At 42.6% G+C, this 23,724-nt stretch overlaps 1 protein-coding gene across 1 annotated transcript in view; it reads right to left on the reverse strand.

The window, feature by feature from the left end:
- The window catches only part of ADAMTS17 (ADAM metallopeptidase with thrombospondin type 1 motif 17), a 401,986-nt gene that overhangs the window by 139,458 nt on the left and 238,804 nt on the right, over positions 1 to 23,724 (reverse strand). Inside the window, exons 11-12 of the mRNA XM_055417694.2 lie at positions 3,706 to 3,807; positions 2,573 to 2,718 (exon numbers count right to left, since the gene is read on the reverse strand). Of these exons, the coding sequence (XP_055273669.2) occupies positions 2,573 to 2,718; positions 3,706 to 3,807 (248 nt within the window). The remainder of the gene's footprint in view (positions 1 to 2,572; positions 2,719 to 3,705; positions 3,808 to 23,724) is intronic.

Consider the following 23,724-nt stretch of genomic DNA (forward strand, 5'->3'; position numbering starts at 1 on the left):
AACATCAAGAGGGGTCATGAATTAAACACAGACCATGTACTCCATGTGGATCCCCATGGATTGTTCCAAAGCTTAGATAAATAAGCAGGTAACAGTCACATGTTGCTATAAAAAGTGGCCCCGGGATTTGAGGTCTAGCTCCTCCTACTGTACCTCCTGTACCTACTATACTCTACTTCCTCTCATGGAGGAAACTGAGATGCAGAGAGAGAAGGATCTGCCTTGAGGTCACAGGGCCAATAACCAACCAAACTTGGCCCAAATCTCCATACCGTGATTCCAAACCCAGAGCTCTCTTCTTCTGGGCCAGAGGTGGAACTATCTTAACATCATCACAGAGCAATGGAAAAACAGAAACCACTATTAATTTCTCACCACTTAGCTAAATAGCTCTTCTAATCATCTACCCACCTATGATGGCTAATTTTACATAACAACTTGACTGGCCACGGGGTGCTACTCCAATGTTCATTGCAGCACTGTTTCTAATAGTGAGGACCTAGATGTCCATCTGCAGACGAATGGATAAGAAAGCTTTGGTACATATACACAATGGAGTATTACTCAGCCATTAAAAAGAATACATTTGAATCGGTTCTAATGAGGTGAATGAAACTGGAGCCTATTATACAGAGTGAAGTAAGCCAGAAAGAAAAACACCAATACAGTTTACTAACACATATATATGGAATTTAGAAAGATGGTAATGATAACCCTGTATACAAGACAGCAAAAGAGACACAGATGTATAGAACAGTCTTTTGGACTCTGTGGGAGAGGGTGAGGGTGGGATGGTTTGGGAGAATGGCATTGAAACATGTATATTATCATATGTGAAATGAATCGCCAGTCCAGGTTCGACGCATGATACAGGATGCTCGGGGCTGGTGCACTGGGATGACCCGGAGGGAGGGTAAGGGGAGGAAGGAGGTGGGAGGGGGGTTCAAGAAGGGTGACACATATACACCTGGGGCAGATTCATGTCAATGTATGGCAAAACCAATATAATAATGTAAAGTAATTAGCCTCCAATTAAAAAAAAAAAAAAACTATTCCTGGGAGTGTCTGTGAGTGTATTTCTGGGTGAGATACGCATTTGGATCGATGGATTCCTAGAGCAGATACCCTCCCCAGTGTGGGTGGGCATCTCCCAACCAGCTGAGGGCCTGATGAGAACAAAAGCCCTCACTGTTCGAGCTGCCATGTCTACTCTCATCCCCTCCTGCCCCCGGAGTGATATTTACACATGTGCTCCCTGGGTCTCTGGCCTTCATACTGAATTATACCTGGGCCTCCAGTTTGCAGGTGGCAGATCAAGGGATTTCTTAGCCTCCAGGACCATGTGAGCTGATAATAAATCATATGTATGTGGATATTGGTTCTGCCTCTCTGGAAAATCGTAATATACCACCTATGCTTTTAATTAAGAACTCACTTCTAAAAGTTTAAATACTTACCTACCATGCATCAGGCACTCTGCTAGGTGCTGGAAGGAGAAGTTTTAATAAGACATGGTACGTAATGCCAATTCTTATGGTGCTACCAGAGAGTACAGTGTTCTCGGCATTGCCTCAACTGTGAGCGCAAGTTTTCCTTTAATCCAGAGGTTTCTAGCCTAGGCTGGACATTGGAATCACCTGGAGAGATTCACACATCTGACTCCTTGGCCCCACCTCCAGACTTTGTGATTTGATTGGTCTGGGATATACCTTGGGTGTCAGAATTTTTAAATACAGGAAAGGTTTGCTAATGACTCATTACTGAGATTTAACTGTTGATATAAACCATTTCCTTTTAGTCATAATTTATAACTTTCTCATTTTCAAAATTAATGTGATGGAGTTAATGGCACACAAGATATAAAACACATTATTTAAAGAAACATTAAAAGTTGGGAATTTCCAGAGAAGAAACATGCCAAACCTGTGATAAAGGAATTGCTACAATTGAGGATAAGATCTAGCCCTTGAGTTTTTCAGAGCAAATGTCTAGAGGTGAAGAAGGGTTATCATAGGTGAACAAAGTGTCATCATAGTCAATAAAAGGAAGCCTATGAGGGGAAAAAAAAAACAACCCAAAATGTTATCTTCTGTCAGCTCTGACAGGACAGGTAAAAGATATCTGGATATACAAGAGCAGAACCCACAAATGCTCTGTGACTTTTCAACAGCCAGGCTGCTCCCAGTTCAGCTCTTAGCCAATTTGAAAGTCAGCCCCGTTTTCCCGAAGGTCTGCCGGCTTCCCTGGGATGACCCTCGTCTAAGGCTGCCTCGAAGCAGGCCAGGAGAGACTGTCAACCAGCTGTCTCGGGAAACGGTTCTGCCACGGCCCACGCAAGGGAGACAAGCCAGCTCCCCACAGGACTCACTGCCCCCGTCACAGAGAGAGCTCTGCTGAGCTGAGACGCCATTTGAAGTGCACAAGGCCCGGCGCCCGGGACCTTTGGTTCGAGTTCACTGTTCTTCAGCTCAAAGCCTCAGTGGGAGGCAGACTCTGCTCTGCTAAGGCAGCGAGAGCTGCGCTTTGGACACCCCGATCCTGGCACCCTGGAGAAGGCCGGCGGGGGACTTACGGAGGGTGGTCACATTTCCTCTGCCGGAAGCGGGCTCCGGTCCCACACGTGCGGCTGCACATGCTCCAGGCACCCCAGGGGCTCCAGTCTCCGTCCACGTGCTCCGGGATGGGGGTCTTGCTCACGCACTCCCCCGCGCGGCACCACTGAAACACAGCAGGGCGGCAAAGCTGCTCACTCTTGGGTAACTGATGCCCTCCTTGTGAGAAGACACCATGCCCCCCACAGCCCCCAATTTTTATAATTTACACAAAATCAGACTATTTTGGGGTGTGTACGTTTGCTAACTTTGGTAACATTCCTTCCATATCCAACTTGACACCTCTAAGGCTCTGGGGTTTGGATTTTGCCCTAAATGACATGATGTGTCCAGGGCAGGTTTTCAAAACTCCCAGAAGAAAAGGATGAATGCACATGGCTCGCAGAGGGACTTCACCTTCTGCACACTGTTTAGTGTGAGTCTCTTTCTGGAAGGCAGTATTTCCTGGCTCTGTAGTTTTGAACTTCAGATTTGGGATTGGTGCTGGGAGATGACACAGCTGGAGCCATGTGGGAGAACCATGGCTCTTGCTGAGGATAAGAGAAACCAATCCTCAAAAATAATTTCCCAAAGTGTGCAGCACAACCCCTGGGGCACAAGATGTGATTAAACAGTCGTGATCATAGCCCCTCTTTCAATTCTTACAGTAAGACTAAAGAGAAAGCCTCAGACTGTGGTGGCTGGCCCTGACCACCTCTAACACTTCGATCTCTCCTGTTAAAGAAGATCAGTGTGAAGGCTGGTGTACTTCACTTCTAGCACCATTCTCATTAAAATCATCTTATGACAGTGATTTGTGCATGGCAAGTAATCCTGTTTTTCCATTTATGGTCTGCTGATATAAACATTTTAAGTAAATTCACTCATGTAACAAAAGGAGTTAATTTAATAACAACACTGAGTAAATGATTATTGTATAAGAGGAAAAAGAGAGAGATGAATGTGTCCCTCCACACCTGAAATGGCCTCCAAGGCATTTCTGGGGTGGCCCGGGGCATGTCAGGGGCTCCTGAGTGCACTTTTCAGAAGAGGTGCCAATGTACAGGGGACATGGGACTGGCTGCCTGCTAGGGGCAATGGGAAGCGGGGTTACCTTGTCTGCCCCACACTCTGTGCCATCCAGGGGAGGGTCCAGTTTGGTCTTGCAGGACGTATCTCCTTCTACCAGGCACCACAGTCCAGCGCACATCAGATGCTGCTGACAAGGGAAGGAACGTGACTGCCAAGAACTCTGCACTCAGGTCACAGCAGGGACAGAGGCGGGGCCCCCTGACCGGTTTGGATTTGGGATATGAAACATGAGGGGAGGAGGAAGGGTCATGAATCTGCATGTCAAAAAAATAGATGCTTCATTTCAACTAGATCATTTAGCTCCACAAAATTCCGTGCATTTACTGAGGGCGGGTCTCATGGGGGTTGAGCTCAGCAGTTCCTGAGCTAGCTATTGAGGGCCTAGGAGGCGTCTGGCACAGGCTGGAGTCTGGAAGCTCTTAACAAGTAGACACATTCAATGTAGGAAGGTATTAATACAAGGCAGACTCCCACACGTCACGCAGAGCACGCGGGAAAAGAACTGCAGCAACCAAGCCTCCTCAGGGCGGGCTGACTCTGGAGCTGAGGCTGGCGCAGCAGCTGTGTGACCTCAGGAGAAAGAGTCCAGCAGGTGGTGTAGGCTCAGGGCCACCCTGGGCCTAAAGAGGCAAGCTTCAGTCCTCCCCAAGGTCACCTGCTTTCTAGCTCAGCTGAGCTAGACTTCTTATAGTATTGCACCTACAAAAATGTCTTACCATCCATGAATATACAATGAAAATAATTCTGCTGAAACAGGAACAGGCATTTAAAAGCACAGACTCCCATTTGTATTAATGGGAAACTGAGACACGAGAAAGTGCTCAGAAGGAGACAGTTTATCAAAGTAACTGAAGCAGGCGTAGGCCAGTGTCCTCCCCATCTGCCTTGGTCTCCCCGGCAGGACAATGTCTGCATGACCTGCTGCCTCCCTGACTTCCTGGTTGTTAGGAGCTGTCCTCTGGCCATGGAGCAACCTCGACCACAAGGAACGGAGGACACCTGTCCCCTGGGTGAGAGGTTCCGAGGGTCCCAGGGGTGGCCTGCTGTCCACAAATCAGTGTACCTTGCCTGATTCCCCCCTCACTTCCCTGCTCCCTCAAGGGCTTCCTGGGATCACTTCCCAGATAAACTCCTTGCACCCAAACCCTTGCCTTGTGGTCTGAAAATTGAGAACAGATGTACTGAAGGCTCTTGAAAGACACAGTACTTTCACGATGTCAGAGCCAATCAGGGCGACAAGGTCTGCGGGGAGTGGAAGAAGTCCCCTTCTGGGACCTGACCCAGGACCCGCAGGCACACCTCGGGCAGGGTGACGATTAAGGGTCCCCTTGCAGGCTCGCCAGGGTGTGGGGGCTCAGTACAGAGGCCGGCTGTTCCAAGTAATCGTGAACATCTGCTCAGAGGAGAGTGCAACTGTGCTGTCCAAAGTCAGAAAATGTTTAGATGTTGAAAGGACAGAAACAAAGGCGCAAAGGGAGGGAAGGCAGAGCTGCAGGGCTTGACAATGAGCTCAGAGCAGTCCACGGCCCTTTCTCATTTTTCAACTATGTTGGAGCTGTTCTGTGACCTTAAAGACGCTGATGAGCAGAATTTTGCACATTTGGGTTCGGAAAAGGCCCCACTTCCCATCACTGTCTGCCCCTCAATGGAGCGGTAACAGGATGAGCGGCTGGATCCCAGCACTGGCTGGTCCCATAAAGACTGACAGCATCTCATTAAATGTGTGATCTCGTGCACTTTGACCTGAGACCTCTTCCAGAGGGTGGTGTCAGTGTGTGGACACGTGTTCATGAGACAAGGTGGGCCCAGGAGGTGAATTTATGGGGTAGGAGTGTTTGGGATTAGGAGACCTAACTGCCCCTTAGGAGAGAGAGGAAGACTGGTGCAAACTGTTTATTATGCAATTTATAGATAGTTTAATCTTAACTTTTCTAATCATCAAAGCAAAAGGAGAATGAGGTCAGGCAAAGATTTCTTAAATAGAACACAAAAAGTACAAAATGTAAGGGAAAGAAACAGATGAATTAAAAAACTATACTAAATATTAAAATGAGCTGGGGTGGGGAGATGTTAAAATAAAGAACTTGTGTTTATCAAAAACAACTGTAAGAAAGTGAGAGATGTTTGCAATGGGAGCAAGATTTGTAAGGCACAGAACCAATAGAGATTTGTATCCAGAATATCCATTAAACAAAAGCCAAAAACTCCCACTGATCAATCAAGAAAAAGGCCCAACAGAAAAATGAGCAGAAGATTTGAGTAAACATTTTACATAAAAGGATCTATACACATATAGGATGGGCAGAAAACACAAAAGGATGCTTGATTTCATTAGTCATCAGAGAAAATCAAATTAAAACCAACCAGCTAAAAAACAAAATTAAAACAAACAAAAAAACCCAACCAGCTACCTCTTCACATCCACCAAAACGGCTAGAGTGAAAGAGTTGGAGACCACCAAGGGTCAGCAAGGATGTGATGCAATAAGAACTCTCATAAACTGATGATGAGCTTCTTAGTTCCGTAACTCTGGAAAACTCTTTGGCAGTATTTACTAAAGCTAAAGAGAAGAATATTCTAATACCCAACAATTCTACTCCGAGGTATGTATCAAACAGAAATGTGTGTATATATTCACCAAAAACACTGTCAAGAACGTTCACAGCCACAGTATCTGCATTGGTTCCCAAGATGGAAACAACCCAAATACCAGTCAAGGCAGAACAGATAAATAACGGTCTATTAGAACAATGGGACACAATTAGATCTCATTAATATGAAGTTCAAAATGATTAAGAGAAAACTATAGTGTTGGGAGTCAGGTTAAAAACAGACAAGGAGGATGAGCAGGAAAAAAGTGACTTTAGAGCTATAGCCTGTGACCTCAGCTTGGCCACCAGCACTTCTCTGTGTGCCCAAGCCAAGCAATCACCCCTGTGATTCCTTTTCACGGCTGGATAAAGGGGGTGGCCCACACCATGACTGTCACTGTGACGCCTTCTAGATGGACAGAGGCATGCTTTACAAATGACAAAATGCTCTGTCACCTGTGATCCTGAGGTTCACAACAGCCCCAGGAGGCAAGTATGACAGAGCTTTCTCTATTTTTTCCCGCTTTCTCCCTTCTTTTTCTCTTTTTAGTAGATGGGTTTATTATTCATAAGTCCTGCAATAATTAGTAGTAAGCATTAAGGGTTCACTCTGGGAGGCCAAGTCAAGATGCAGACAGAATACAGTTGATTTTCAATGTTGTGTTAGTTTCAGGTGTATAGTAATCAGTTGTACATATATATATATATACATTGCATATATTGCTGCAAATGACATATATATATATATATATATATATATTCTTTTTTAGATGCTTTTCTCATATAGGTTGGACTTTCCCAATGGCTCAGCGGGGAATAATCAGCCTGCAATGCAGGACACACAGGAACCATGGGTTCAATCCCTGTGTCGGGAAAATACCCTGGAGGAGGAAATGACAACCCACTCCAGTATTCTTGCCTGGAAAACCCCATAGTCTGAGGATCCTGGTGGGCTACATTCCAAAGAGGTCACACAAAAGTTGAACACGACCGAGCCCATATAGATCATTAAAGAGTATTGAGCAGTGTTCCCTGTGCTATACAGTAGGTCTTTATTAGTTATCTATTTTATACATAGGAGTGTGTATAAGTCTTTCCCAACTTGGCCATCCCCACTTTTGCCCCCGGGTAACCAAGGTCCGTCTAGTCAAGGCTATGGTTTTTCCCGTGGTCATGTATGGATATGAGAGTTGGACTGTGAAGAAAGCTGAGCACCGAAGAATTGATGCTTTTGAACTGTGGTGCTGGAGAAGACTCTTGAGAGTCCCTTGGACTGCAAGGAGATCAAACTAGTCCATTCTAAAGGAGATCAATCCTGGGTGTTCATTGGAAGGACTGATGCTAAAGCTGAAACTCCAATACTTTGGCCACCTCATGTGACGAGTTGACTCACTGGAAAAGACTCTGATGCTGGGAGGGATTGGGGGCGGGAGGAGATGGGGATGACAGAGAATGAGATGACTGGATGGCATCACCAGCTCGATGGACATGAGTTTGAGTGAACTCCAGGAGTTGGTGATGGACAGGGAGGCCTGGCGTGCTGTGATTCATGGGGTCACAAAGAATCGGACATGACTGAGCAACTGAACTGAACTGAACCATAAGTTTGTTTTCTACACTTGTGACTCTATTTCTGTTACATAAATAAGTTCACTTGCACCATTTTTTTGATTCCATATATAAAGTGATATCACATGATATTCGTCTTTCTCTGCCTTACTTCACTTAGTATGACAACCTCTAGGTCCATCCATGTTGCTGCAAATGGCATTTTTTTTTAATGACTGAGTAGTATTCCATTGTATATAAGTTCCACATCTTCTTTATTGATTCCTCTGCTGATGGACATTTAGGTTGCTTCCATGTCGTGATTATTGTAAATAGTGCTGCAATAAACACTGGGGTGCAAGTATCTTTTCAAATTATGGTTTTCTCTAGATATATGCTCAGGACTGGGACTGCTGGATCATATGTTTATTTTATATTCAGTGTTTTAGGAAACTCCAGATTGTTCTCCATTATGGTTATACCAGTTTACATTCCCACCAACAATGTAAGAAGGTTCCCTTTTCTCTACACTCTCCAGTATTTATTGCTTGTAGATTTTTTGATGATGATTTTCTGATTAGTGTGAGATGATACTTTATTGTAGTTTTGATTTGCATTTCTCTAATAATTAGTGATACATAATATGTTAGTCACTTCATTTCCTTCTCCAGGGGATCTTCCCGACCCAGGGATTGAACCCAAGCCTCCTGCATTGCAGGCAGATGCTTTACCATCTGAGCCACCAGAGAAGCCATGTTAGTCACTCATTCGTTTCCAACTCTGTGTGACCCCATGGACTGTACCCTACCAGGCTCCTCTGTTCATGGAATTCTCCAGGCAAGAATACTGGAGTGGATCGGCATTCTCTTCTTCAGGGGGATCTTCCTGACCCAGGAATCAAACCCAGGTCTCCTACATTGCAGGCAGATTCTTTACCATCTGAGTCACCAGGGAAGCCCAATAATAAGTGATGTTGAGCATCTTTTCACATGCCTTTCAGCCATCTGTATGTCATTTTTGGCGAAATGTCTATTTAGATCTTCTGCCCTATTTTTGCTTGGGTTGTTTGTTTTTTGATATTGAGCTGTGTGGGCTATTTGCATATTTCCCACTTTTCCAATGAAGAGGTAGACATTTGCAGACTTTAAGGGCCCTGAGCTAGATCAGAAACACAGGACTGTGAATTCACTTATCAAGATTTATATTCTCATTCTTGACCTGTGTGGTGCCTACACAGGTGCATTCACTTTATAAAAACTAATCAAGCTCTAAACTTAGGGATTTGTGTACTTTTCTGTATGCATATTATTATTCAATAAGACTATTACATAAATAAATAAAACTTAGACTGGTGATGGAAGGTTATCTGGACTTATCACAAGGGAGAAGCAGGTAAATCAGAGCTCCACAAGGAAATACAAACAAACCATATGTGCTGGAAGTCATATTTCAAAGCTGGAAAGAGACTCTAAACGTTGAACAGTCCTTGTAAGTTGGGACACACACACACACACACACACACACACACACTTTCTCTCTCTCTCCCTCTTCTCATAAGGAGAGTTCCTGCTAGGATGAGAGCAGCCCTGCTTCTTCCTGACATGAACATCCTATAAATAGCTGGTTCAGGAATAACTCAGAGGTGAACAATAGTAGGTAAGAAGCAGTACAGGATATAACTAAGATACTACAAATAAAAAAGAGAGAAAAAAACAGGAGGGAGAAAGCAGATGAAGAACACTCATCAGACAATATGATCATGGAATGGCTAAAATTAATTAATGTCCAAGCATAGTACTATTAAAGTTTTAAAAAAACAGTAGTTGTGTCTTTTTTTTTTTTTGCATTTGCAAAATTAGGAAAATTAGGAAAAAGATGGTCTTGTCAAAGGAGATAAAATATGAGCTATTAGAACTTGATCAAGAAATGTAAGAGAAAATAAAGTCAGATGACCAACGATGACTACATTGAAAGCAGTACGAAGAAGAGACATACCACTGAACACACAGGGAGGTACACAGAGTTAATGATTGAGAAAAAGTGAATATAATGAAATAGAAATGAACAAATAATTTAAAACAATTAAGAGGAAACAACAGATATGGAAGACACATAAAGGAGAGCTGACATAAGCATAAGTGGGAGGCAGGGAGGAGGGGCTTTCTCTTTTCCACTTTTCCAGTGAAGAGGCAGATGATTATGGAGGTCAAGGACTCCAAGCTGGATCAGGAGCATGGGACTGCTAAAGAGTAGAACTAAAGTAATGCAACAGGAAAGATATTTGAATATAAATTCAAGATCTATCCTTAAATGAAAGAAGATCTCAGTCTCAGATTGAAAGACAAAGCTCTGTTTCAGGAAAAAAGGCTAAGAATGATGAATACAGAGGCAAGTCCTAATAAAGTTGATCTCAGAGATAAAGCAAAAATACATTTTAGGCAGCCAGAGACTCTTCCCCACCCTCCCAAAGAGAGAGCAGTTCACAGATAATGGGGAAAGATATTAGGCTAAATGCAAATTCCTCTATAGCAGCATTCACTGCCAGGAGGCAGTAAAGCAATGCTTACAGAAACACAAAGAAACAAATTCAACCCAAGAAGTGTCTAATAACTAAACCTCTGCTCAAGTATTTAGGTAACAGGAAAACACTTTTGAACATATAAAGAGTTAAGTCCTCTTTTGCTTACTCCTTGGAAGGAAAGTTATGACCAACCTTGATAATATATTAAAAAGCAGAGACATTACTTTGCCAACCAAGGTCCGTCTAGTCAAGGCTATGGTTTTTCCCGTGGCCATGTATGGATGTGAGAGTTGGACTGTGAAGAAAGCTGATCGCTGAAGAATTGATGCTTTTGAACTGTGGTGTTGGAGAAGACTCTTGAGAGTCCCTTGGACTGCAAGGAGATCCAACCAGTCCATTCTAAGAGAGATCGATCCTGGGTGTTCATTGGAAGGACTGATGCTAAAGCTGAAACTGCAATACTTTGGCCACCTCATGCGACGAGTTGACTCACTGGAAAAGACTCTGATGCTGGGAAGGGTTGGGGCCGGGAGGAGAAGGGGATGACCGAGAATGAGATGGCTGGATGACATCACCGACTCTGTGGACATTGAGTTTGAGTGAACTCAGAGAGTTGGTGATGGATAGGGAGGCCTGGCGTGCTGTGATTCATGGGGTCGCGGAGAGTCGGACACGACTGAGCGACTGAACTGAACTGAACTGAACTGAATAGAGGATGAACTTCACTCAACAGACATTAATGGAAAACTCATGATAAAAGGATTGGAAGTAAACATTGATAAAAGCATTGAAGGAAACCAATGGAGGAATGAAGCTGGAGAACAGAATGCAGATACAAACCCAGGTGAGGCAGAAAAAAATGGATAAAAACAGGCTGGAAAAGAAGCTACAGAGAGGTGGGGGCAATAGGAGATTGTCCATATCTCCCAATTTTGTCAACTTTTCTAGCTGGGGAAGGAGCAAAACATAACAGACAAACATAATAACTGAGATATAAGAATTTTAAGGGCTTCCCTAGTGGCTCAGTTGGTTAAAAATCTGCCTGCAATGCAGGAGACCTGGGTTTAATCCCCATGTCGGGAAGATCTCCTGAGAAGGAAATGGCAACCTACTCTGGTACTCTTGCCTGGAGAATTCCATGGACAGAGGAGCTGGGCAGGCTATAGTCTGTAGGATTACAAAGAGTTGGACATGACTGTGTGATTTATAAGACTTATAAGTGAACTTATAAGAATTTTAAAGGTAAAATGTTAACCACTAATAAAAGTAATAAAATTGAGTGGTGGAGGGAATGGGAAGGAGGTGGAAAGGCATTGATTTAATCATGTTCATGGAGTGAGGAAACAGTAGAAACTCTAAAGAGAAGTGTGCCTGAGGAACTTTTGATTCCAGCAAATGTCAGAATAGATACCCTGTGGGAGGCAGGGCTGCTCCTCTACTATACAAATATAGGTATTGATCAATTCAGTTCAGTTCAGTTCAGTTTCTCAGTCGTGTCCGACTCTTTGCGACCCCATGAACCACAGCACACCAGGCCTCCCTGTCCATCACCAACTCCTGGAGTTCACTCAAACTCATGTCCATCGAGTCAGTGATGCCATCTCATTCTCTGTCGTCCCCGTCTCCTCCCGCCCCCAATCCCTCCCAGCATCAGAGTCTTTTCCAGTGAGTCAACTGTTCGCATGAGGTGGCCAAAGTGTTGGAGTTCCAGCTTTAGCATCAGTCCTTCCAATGAACACCCAGGATTGATCTCCTTTAGAATGGACTGGTTGGATCTCCTTGCAGTCCAAGGGACTCTCAAGAGTCTTCTCCAACACCACAGCTCAAAAGCATCAGTTCTTCGGTGCTCAGCTTTCTTCACAGTCCAACTCTCACATCCATACATCACCACTGGAAAAACCATAGCCTTGACTAGACGGACCTTGGTTGGCAAAGTAATGTCTCTGCTTTTTAATATGCTATCTAGGTTGGTCATAACTTTCCTTCCAAGGAGTAAGCATCTTTTAATTTCATGGCTGCAATCAGCATCCACAGTATTGTAGTAAAACATAATTCTTACTGCTGAGCTCATCAGAAGTAAAAGGAACTACTCAAGGAAGCAAACACAGAATACACACACACTTGTGTTTATACATACAAACATACTCTGATCCATGGTTATACATAGTTACAAACATATTCCAATCCGTGGTAAGCACATACAAGTGGTGTGTTGCCCTGAGGCCCAGCTCTGATCTTCATGCTAGGCTTGGAAGAATAAGTTCTGGACTGGTGGCAAGGTCAGAAGATCTATCTGAGATACCCAGATAGATCTGGAAGAGTATTAACTGATCCAAAAGGACTGGCGGCCTCTCCTGGCTTTGGTTGAGTTAAATATAAATTCTCCCTGAAGGAAACAACTATCACTCAGGCTCTCAGAATTTCCTGGTTACCTTCAATAAAGGTAAACTCATAATCAAGCATAGAAACATGAGTGACAGTTGGCAGAAACAATAAGCAAAATATTTAAATTCTCAAAGTGTTTATATAAAAGAATTATCAGATACTGAATATACAATCAGCTCAGTTCAGTAGCTCAGTCGTGTCCGACTCTCTGTGACCCCATGGACTGTAGCATGCCAGGCTTCCCTGTCCATCACCAACTCCTGGAGCTTACTCAAACTCATGTCCATGGAGTTGGTGATGCCATCCAATCATCTCATTCTCTGTTGTTCCCTTCTCCTCCTGTCTTCAATGTTTCCTAGCATCAGGGGCTTTTCCAATGAGTCAGTTCTTTGTATAGAAAATATACATTAATTCTCTATAAAATATCTTAAAAAATAGAAGATGAGATCACATAAACAAGCTAGCAGCAAGATACTATTGAATATGATCTGGCAATTTTAGGGAAAAAAACTAGAAAGAACTTTTGAAAGTCAAATATATTAAGAAACTTGTAAGATCTACATAAAAAAACCCAAAAACTTTAAAATTCCCTTGAGGAGGGTGGATTCCTTTACATCTTGAATGGATGTAAAGGAACAGTATATATAATATTACATATTTTCCCTAAGTTAATCTATAAAATAATGTAACAATTTAAAATATCAATGTAATTTAGAACTAAAAAAGCAGATTCTGAAGACCATATGGAAAAAGAAACAAGAAATAACAGCCAGTAAAATTTTGAAACAGTATGTGTTTAGCGTATTAAAATATTTTATAAAGTCACAGTCATGTAAATCATATGATTACATTAGTAGAAGAGACTGGAAAATCCAGAAATATTTTTAAAATATAAGATACACAGAAATGTATATTATAACGATAGTATTTCAAATTTATGGGGAGAAATGAATTATTCAATAAATGATACGGAGCACCTGAGTAATTATCTGGAAGCAAAGTGAGGTTAGTCCCCTACCTCACACCTTACACTAAAACAAATGATCACTGGATTAGGATTTAAACATAAAAATTAAATAATAAAAATACTAGAAGTCATGAAAATTAAATTTATTTATAGTTTAGGAGTGGGAAAGACCTTTCTAAACATGGTTTAAAACCCAGAAGCCTTAAAAAGAGATTTAAATATTTCACTTTACACACACACACACACACACACACACACACACACACCTTCTGCCTGACATAAAATAAGATAAAGTAAAACATAAACTGAAAAAAAGACCATTTACAACTCATATTTTAGCTAAAGTGCCAATTTCATTAATAATTAAAACTTCCAACAAACTACTTTAAAAAGTCAATGATCCAATATAAAAAAAGGTTTAAGAAAACATTTCACAGAAAAGAGAACACATCTGACTTTTTAATATATGAAGAAATGCTTGAATTTATTATGAGAGAAATGCCTTTCAACTAGCAACAAGCTCATTTCTTGAATGTTCAGACTGACACAGCTCAGACAGCCTGGGAGAAGGTGTGGGGATCAGGTGGTCCTCAGAGAGCTCAGGCCAGGGAAGGGACCAGAGCAGCCAGGACATCACTTGCCATGTTCTTCCACACCCTTGTGAAGTCTTTCCTCCTCTTGTCCATTCCCCCCAGGAAGAACCCATCGGGGTTCTAAGCGAGCTCCCACCTAACTGGTCCTGCGAGTGACAGGCCCAGGGGTCTCACCCCACACCCTCCACCTCTCCATCCTGAGCTCCTGGGGAGCAGCAGCTGTGTCTTGTGGTCTCCTCATCTCACTAGTACACAACTGGCCCCACAGGGTACAGACCCAAAAATGATGTGCTGAGTGAGTGAACGAATGAACAAATAAATTCACACGTCAAGCAACGCAAGGCTTGAGCAGAGAGAAAGGTGATCCATTCTAAGAATTCACCCAACCCACGCATCAGGCTAAGAACTCTACCACGATTCCTCATTACTACTCACACAATGCCACGAGACAGAAACTATCACTACTCACAATTTGCGATGAGGAAATAGAATGAAGTGACCTGCCCAAGCCGCAGGGCCAGGATCTGTCCTGACCCCAGAACACACTCTTATCCATTGGTTATACTGCCATGGGTCCCCAGTTTCCTCTCCCCACTTCCCAGGGTCTAGCACCTGTTAGCTCACTGGCCACATTTAAGGTTTGGTGAAAGCCTACTGAGAACATTTTGCTGCACAATTCCTAAAGGTGCTACATGATGAATAAGCCTGGGCAGAGCTTCCTTGGAATACCATGGAAACACGTGGAAGACCTGAATGTCCCAGGAGAAGGACACTTCTGCTCATGCCTTCAAGGCTTTGTCCTTTTCTGCACCTGGTGGTGTCCCTTGTAGGCTATTCTGACCCTCTTCATTCACTGTTTGGAGAGCAGCTCTGGGTCAAAACGATACTGAATGGGATGGTTATGTAAAAACCCTCAGAAATGTGTTGCTGATAACACAAGCCAAAAGGGAGATAAAATGAAATACTAAGAGCTAGATGAAAAAAATTACTCATCCAAAATTTCCACACATACTACTTACGGTTTGAAGCCATTCCCCCAGGCCACTGTGCCAGCCCCACTTCTGGAAGGCTGGTCACCTCCTCCATGTTCCCAAAGTTGCAGAGGCTGTCACCTGGCTGGGGACACCTAGGATGGGTGCCACTGGGTGAGGGCAGGGCCGGGGCACCGGGCACTGAGCTGGCAAGGAGGGTGGGCAAGAAGTGAAGGATAACATACAACTTGCAAAGTCTGGAGAGCACTTTGAGGAGGCAGTCCACTGCTTGCATTCAAACACTTCTGGAAAATTGGGGGCATCTGCTGCCAAAGTTCAACAGTTTTGAGAGAGGCGGCAGACGCCGGGCAGGAAGCTGAGACTGAGGCGGGCAAGACGGCTTTCAACCTGGAGCCCAGCCCGGCGTCCTACCATGGGGCCCTGTCTGTCTGAGCAGCAGGGCAAGGCTCCTGTTCTGCCAGCCATCACCTGCACCCTCAGCCCCGGCCAGGTACGCTGGCATGAAAGGGGCAGGGTTCACTTAGATTAGCAGTTCCCAGATCAGGCTAAGCATAAGACTCCCCGGGGGAGCTGAATAAAAAGAAACAGCTGAAGGTCACCCCCCAGCGATCCTAACAGAGAAGGTCCGGAGTGGGGCACATACACTGCCACTCTTCCCTGCAGGAGATGCCAATGACCCACCAGGGTTAGAAACAGCCGGCATCAGAGAAAAGAGTATTGCTGCTTCCAAGGGGGAATCCCGACACCCTGCGCTCTCTGGCCACCACAGGGATCTCCATCCATCAAGACGACCAGGAGAATCTCCCGGGGCTCGGGGAAAGATGGAAGGAGGCTCCCCAGTCTGGGCACTGGAAGCACACTGAGAGAGAGAGATGCTGGACCCTGGAGAGCAGCTCCTAGAGGTCACAGGCTCCCAGGATGAAAGGGGGAGTGGTGAGGACAGACGCAGAGAAGGACCAGCCAGTGAGACTGTCAGCTAAACAGCACCTCCTCTACCCCTGACTCCAGGAAATGAGCTGATGGAAAAAAGCAATCTGGCTAATGCTTGCTGAGCATCTACTATATGCTAAGGGCTCTGGTTAATTTGTTAGTTAACCCTCCTAACAACCCTATGCTGTGTAAGTAGAATTATTTTTCTCATTTTGCAGATTAGAAAACTGAGGCATAGAGAGACTACAACCATGACTGCAAAACTCATCTTTTTAACCACTGTGTGATATGGACAGTAGCTCCACCCTGTGCTGAATGAAGGCCAAGAGAATTAAATGGAAAAGAGCAAAGGAGCAAATATTAGGTAGAAAAGAACGCATGACTCTCTAATGACACCATTCTAGACACTGTTGCCTTCTTGCAACAACTGGCTTACAACTTCCATGCTCAATATTTTTTTTAAATAGCAGAATATGCCCATCTCCATTGTGCACACCATCACACGTTGGCATACCCCTGCTCAAGCCAACCAGTGAGGCCACTGTGCATCACTGCCCGACACCTTCCTTTCCCTGTGGGGCAGTCAGGCATGGACTTGGAGCAGTGGTGGTGGAATGTGCTGCTGAGATACAGAAAAGGTGGAAGGATGCACCTTTCAACTGAGAACTTCTAGGAACCAGGTGAGGGGTGGGGACAGATAAATTCCTCTTTTATGTTGAAATGGGGTGAGGGCTTTGTGAGGCCATGATCATTGGCAGAACGATGCCCTAACTCCCCACTCTTCCTTTCAGCTGACAATCCTACTTCTGGCCTTCTCACCCTTGTTTCACCTGGCAGAATATCTGAGCTTAAATAGCTTTAAGTTCTTGCTAAATAATGACTTTGCAAGTAACTTTGCTGACAGAGACAGGAGGAACTTGTAATCATAAAAAAAGATGGATTGGGATAATTGCATAAAGTTCATTTCCCCTTTCTAATAAATATTTACCATCCAATGTTTATAACTTTTATGTTTGGACTTTCTTGAAATGCTTTATTGAATTAAAAACATCACATTACCATTGGCTAAAAGAGGAGACAGCTATATTTGCCAATAACTTCTGCAACAAATGCCAGCTATTGATGCCAATTTTTTTTTCTTTTGGTAGTTCATATTTCCACAGACAGCTTTGAGCCTTACAATACCCGTATTCTGCAGACAGACATGAAAGATGCAATGGTGATGGTGTGGGGATCTCCAAGGCCCTAGAAATGAAAATGGACTGTATTTTAATTTTTCTTCATTCCCCGATGCAAACATTTAAGAAAGCAGAAATATTTGAAGCCAGGCTGCTCCCAAAGCAACTGTAGCAATGTTTTTCCAAAGTTACCCTACACCCTTGGGGAAGGAAGTGGCTCTTAATTCTGATTGGTCTTAAAATGGCTACGAATTATGAATGCCAAAAGAAGAACATACCATGGAAGTCCAATCAGAAGGATATTCTGCATTGGAAATTCCACCTAAAGAAGAGGAACAGTCGAAGAAAGGCAGTTCATCCCTCAGTGGGTAAATGCTGACTGGTCACTGCCCAGCACTAAGCACCTGGCCTTGTGCTCTGAGGCACAGGGTGGAGCCTGCGAACCCTTCTTGGAATAATACTTGTCAGTGCATGACTATAAAATACATGAAGTCAGCAATCAAACAATTAAGTTCAAATGTAATTCAAAATACAAATTTGTTATATAGTAAGTGAAACATGTTTCCTTGTCAACACATTACATAAGAAGATCTGGCCCTAGATCTAGTAACCATTAAAATTTTGAAGCAGTCATGAGAATAAACGATACTTCCAAATAGCTGCTAAAACAGTCATGCAGTATAAGAAGTATCTGTGATTCCTGATCACATGACGTCTCAGGTACTGCTGAGACTCCTGTGGCTTATCACTGACTCTTAAAATCAAAGGAAATACTCATTTTGGTTACAGACTGGAGAAAAGTAGATGTGTTCTTTTCCCTATCCCTGTTCATAAATCCTTTGAAACCCATCAGCAGACCCTAGCTCAGAAGCCCTGCTTGCACACACTAATGAAGGAGCGTTCCTGAGAGTGTGATCCTCTGAGCCGGTGACCTCTTCCTTCTGCCAAGGACAAGATTTTGTTCCTAATAAGAGGCAGCACCAGAATAGAACTGCCCAACGGTGGTTAGTACTCTTCTCAAAATATAATTTACCCAGTTTCTTTTATCCTTGTTTTTATGGTTTGCTTTCCAGAAAAAGAAAATGTTCATCTCCTGAAACACTGATGGGTTTCATCGTTTGATTCCCCTGGCAGCGTCCACACTGTTACACTTCATTATTATTTTCCCTTAATAGGCTTAAAGTTCTAGAAAATTTTAAGACAAAAGATTCACACACGTGCATTCACACACAGCCCACTTGCCTCATTAATGTTTCTGTGCTTTTCCAAGCTACCCACTGAAGGCCCTGTGTAGGAATGCAAGCTACATTCCTTGCCAAGGAAGTCCTCCTCATGGACACGGCCTTGGGGAAGCCAGGGCTTCAGGGAGTGTTCCCAACTGGCATGCATAACTGGAGTTTTCTAGAGATCCCTCCACATTTTTGGAGTTGTAATGTCTTCACAATATTCATTCCCCTAAAACTCCTGGCTATGAGTTTTCTTTTTCACATCATCTAGTAGGTAGTTTTTTTTCCCCCTATTAAAAGGGTGTAGAATTTCTAAGGTGGCAGGCTTTTTTTCTTTCAGTGCTTTAAAGATGCTGCTCCATGGTCTTTTACCACTTGCATTGTTTCTAATGAGAAATATGCTCTTTGAAGATCTTCTCTTCACCACTTTTAAGCAGTTTGATTATGATGAGCTTTGGTCTGGATTTCTTCATGACTCTTGGGATTCACTGAAATTCTTGGATCTGTGGGCTTGTGTTTTCACCAAATATAGAAAAATTTTCAGCCATTTTTATTTTGAATTGGAGGATAATTACCTTACAATATTATGATGGTTTCTGCCATATATCAACATGAATCAGCCATAGGTATACATATATTCCCTCCTTCTTAAACCTCCCTCTCAATCCCACCCATCTAGGTTGTCACAGAGCACTGGCTTTGGGTTCCCTGTGTGTTAGTTGCTCAGTCGTGTCCAACTCTTTGCAACCCCATGGACTATAGCCCGCCAGGCTCCTCTGTCCATGGGATTCTCCAGGCAAGAATACTGGAGTGGTTTGCCATTCCCTTCTCCAGCAGATCTTCCCAACCTGGGGATCGAACCCAGGTCTCCTGCATTGCAGGCAGATTCTTAACCCTATGAGCTACAGGGAAGCCCTTGGGTTCCCTGTGTCATACAGGAAATTACCAACAGTTACCTTTATATATGGTAATGTATGTTTCAATGCTACTCTCTCAAATCATCCCACCTTCTCTTTCCCTCAAGGTGTCCAAAAGTCTTTTCTCTATGTCTGCATCTCCCTTGTGGCCTGTAGATAGGTTCATCAGTACCATCTGTCTAGTTCCATATATATGCATCAATATATATTTGTCTTTCTCTAACTTCACTTTGTATAAGTGAAGGCTCTAGGTTCATCTACCTCATTGGAACGGACTCAAATGCATTCCTTTTTATACTTCAGTAATATTCCATTGTGGATATGTACCACAACTTCTTTATCCATTCATCTCTTGATGGACATCTAGGTTGCCTCCACATCCTAGCTGTTGTAAACAGTGCTGCAGTGAACACTGAGGCACATGTGTCTTTTTCAGTTATCGTTTCCTCAGGGTATATGCCCAGTAGTGGGATTGTGGGGTAACACAGTAGTTTTATTCCTAGTTTTTTAAGGAATCTCCACACTGTTCTCCATAGCGGCTGTACCAATTTGCATTTCCACAAACAGTTCAAAACAGTTCCCTTTTCTCCACACCCTCTCCAGAATTTGTTTGTGGACTTTTTGATGATGGCCATTCCGCCCAGAGTGAGATGATATCTCACTGTAGTTTTGATTTGCATTCCTCTAATAATGAGTGATGTTGAGTATCTTTTCATGTGCTTATTAGTCATCTGTATGTTTTCTTTGGAGAAATGTCTGTGTAAGTCTTCTGCCCACTTTTTTATTGGGTTATTTGTCTTTCTGGCATTGAGCTGCATGAGCTGCTTTGTATATTTTGGAGATGAGTTTTTTGTCAGTTGTTTCATTTGCTATTATTTTTGCCCATTCTGAGGGTTGTCTTTTCACCTTGCTTATGGTTTCCTTCGTTGTGAAAAAGCATTTAAGTTCAATTAGGTCACATTTGTTTATTTTTGTTTTTATTTCCATTATTTACCGAAGTAGGTCATAGAGGATCTTGTTTCGACTTATGTCAAAGAGTGCTCTGCCTATGTTTTCCTCTAAGAGTTTTATAGCTTTGGTTTTACACTTAGGTCTTTAATCCATTTTGAGTTTATTTCTGTGTATGGTATGAGGAGGTGTTCTAATTTCATTTTTTTACACAAAGCTGACTAGTGTCTGCAGCACCACTAACTGAAGAGACTGTCTTTTCTCCATTGTATATTTTTACCTCCATTGTCAAAGATAAGGTCCCTTTTGGTACATGGATTTATCTCCAGGCTTTCTATTTTGTTCCACGGATCTATATTTCTATTTCTGTGCCAGTACCATACTATCTTGATGACTGTAGCTTTGTAGTAAAGTCTGAAGTCAGGAAGGTTGATTCATCCAGCTCCATTCTTCTTTCTCAGATTGTTTTGGCTATTCAGGGTCTTTTGTGTTTCCATACAAACTGTAAAATTATTTGTTCTAGTTCTGTAAAAAATGCCATTGATAGTTTGATAGGGATTGCACTGCATCTATAGATTGCTTTGGGTAGTATATTCATTTTCACAATATTGATTCTTCCTATCCAAGAAAATGGTATATTTCTCCGTTTGTGTCAAGTTTAATTTCTTTCATCAGTGTCTTAGAGTTTTCTGCATGCAGGGCTTTTGTCTCTTTGCTGCTGCTGCTAAATCACTTCAGTCGTGTCCAACTCTGTGCGACCCCATAGATGGCAGCCCACCAGGCTCCGCCGTCCCTGGGATTCTCCAGGCAAGAACACTGGAATGGGCTGCCATTTCCTTCTCCAATGCATGAAAGTGAAAAGTGAAAGTGAAGTCGCTCAGTTGTGTCCAACTCTTAGCGACCCCATGGACTGCAGGCTACCAGGCTCCTTTGTCCATGGGATTTTCCAGGCAAGAATACTGGAGTAAGTTGCCATTGCCTTCTCCATTTGTCTCTTTAGGTAAGCTTATTTCTAAATATTTTATTCTTTTTGTCGCAATAGTGAATGGGATCTTTTCCTTAATCTCTCTTTCTGATTTTTCATTGTTAGTGTGTAGGAATGCAAAGGATTTCTGTGTATTAATTTTATATCCTGTCACATTGCTATATTTATTGATTAGCATAGTAATTTTCTGGTGGTAGCTTTAGGGTTTTCTATTTAAAGAATCATGTCACCTGCAAACAGTGAGAGATTTACTTCTTCTTTTCCGATCTGGATTTCTTTTATTTCTTTTTCTTCTCCGATTGCTTTGGCTAGGACTTCCAAAACTATGTTAAATAATAGTGGCAAGAGTGGGCATGCTTGTCTTATTCCTAATTTTAGAAGAAATGCTTTCAATTTTTCCACCATTGAGAATAATGTTTGCTGTGGGTTTGTCATATGTGGCCTTTCTTATGCTGAGGTATTTTCCTTCTATGCCTACTTTCTGGAGAGTTTTTAACATAAATGGGTGCTGGATTTTGTCAAAAGTCTTCTCTGCATCTACTGAGATGATCACATGGTTTCTATATTCCAATTTGTTAATATGGTGTATCATACTGGCTGATTTGTATAAACTGAAGAATCCTTGCAGTCCTGGGATACAGCCCACTTGATTCATGACATATGATCTTTTTAAGGTGCTGCTGGATTTTGTTTGCTGAATTCTGTTGGAGATTTTTGAGTCTATGCTCAGTGATGCTGGCCTGTAATCTTCCTTTTCTGTGTGGCATCGTTATCTGGTTTTCGTATCAGTGTGATGGTGGCCTCACAGAAAGAGCTGGAAGTTTTCCTTCCTCTGCAATTTTCTGGAAGAATTTGAGCAGGACAGTTGTTCGCTTTTCTCTAAATTTTTGGTAGAATTCATCTGTGAAGTCATCTGTTCCTGGGCTTCTGTTTGTTGGGAGATTTCTATGTTTTGATTTCCACGTTCATGACTGGTCTGTTCATAGTTTCTCTCTTCCTGGTTCACTTTTGGAAAGTTAAAGTCTGTAAGAATATGTCCATTACTTCCAGGTTGTCCATTTTATTGGCATATGGTTGTTCAAAGTAATCTCTTATGATCCTTTGCATTTCTGTGTTGTCTGTTGTAACTTCTACTTTCTCATTTCTAGTTTTATTGATTTGAGCCTTCTTCCTTTTTTTCTTGATAAGTCTATCTAATGGTTTGTAAAATTTATTTTCTCAAAGAGACAGTTCTAAGTTCTGTTCATCTCTGCTATCATCTCCATTTCTTTTTCATTTATTTCTACTCTGATCTTTATGATTTCTTTCATTTTACTAATTTTGGTATTTTTTAAGTTCTTCTTTTTCTAGTTGCTTTAGATATAAGGTTAGGTATTTTGTTTGATGTCTCTTTTGTTTCCTGAGGTAAGCCTGTATAGCTAAAAATTTCCGTTTAGCATTGCTTTTACTGTATCCCATATGTTTTGTTATGTTTTCATTGTCATTTCTTTCTAGGCAAATTTTTATTTTCCTTTTGATTTCTTCAGTGATATGTAGGTTATTCAGAAGTGTTTTTTAGCCTCCATGCATGCTTAGTCACTCAGTTGTGTCTGACTCTTTGTGATCCCGCAGACTGTAGCCCACGAGGCTCCAATGTCCATGGGATTACCTAGGCAAGAGTACTGGAGTGGGTTGCTATTTCATCCACTAGGGGATCTTCCTGACAGAGGGACTGAACCTGAATCTTTTGCATCTCCTGCATTGGCAGGAGAATTCTTTACCACTAGCACCACTTGGGAAGCCCCACACGTATATGTTTTTATATAGTTTTTTTTTTCCTGCAGTTGCTAGTCTTACAATGTTGTGGTCAGAGAAGATGCTTAAATGATTTCAATTTTTTTTAATATACCAAGGCTTGATTTGTTTGCAGTGATGCTTCCTAAGGCCCACTTGACTTTGCACTCCAGGACGTCTGGCTCTAGGTGAGTGGTCACACCTTCATGCTTATCCGAGTCATGAAGATCTTTTCTGCATAGTTCTTCGGTGTCTTCTTGACACCCCTTCTTAAAAACTTATGCTTCTGTTTGGTCCACATCTCTTCTGACCTTTATTGTGCTCTTTTTTGCATGAAATGTTCCCTTGGTATCTCTAATTTTCTTGAAGGGATCTCTAGTCTCTCGCATTCTATTATTTTCCTCTATTTCTTTGCACTGATCACTTAGTAAGGCCTTCTTATTTCTCTCTGGTATTCTTTGAAACTCTGCATTCAGATGCATGTGTC

Source organism: Moschus berezovskii, chromosome 21 (assembly GCF_049115385.1).
Source record: "Moschus berezovskii isolate FMDL1 chromosome 21, NW_MosBer_1.0, whole genome shotgun sequence".
NCBI lineage: Eukaryota > Metazoa > Chordata > Mammalia > Artiodactyla > Moschidae > Moschus > Moschus berezovskii.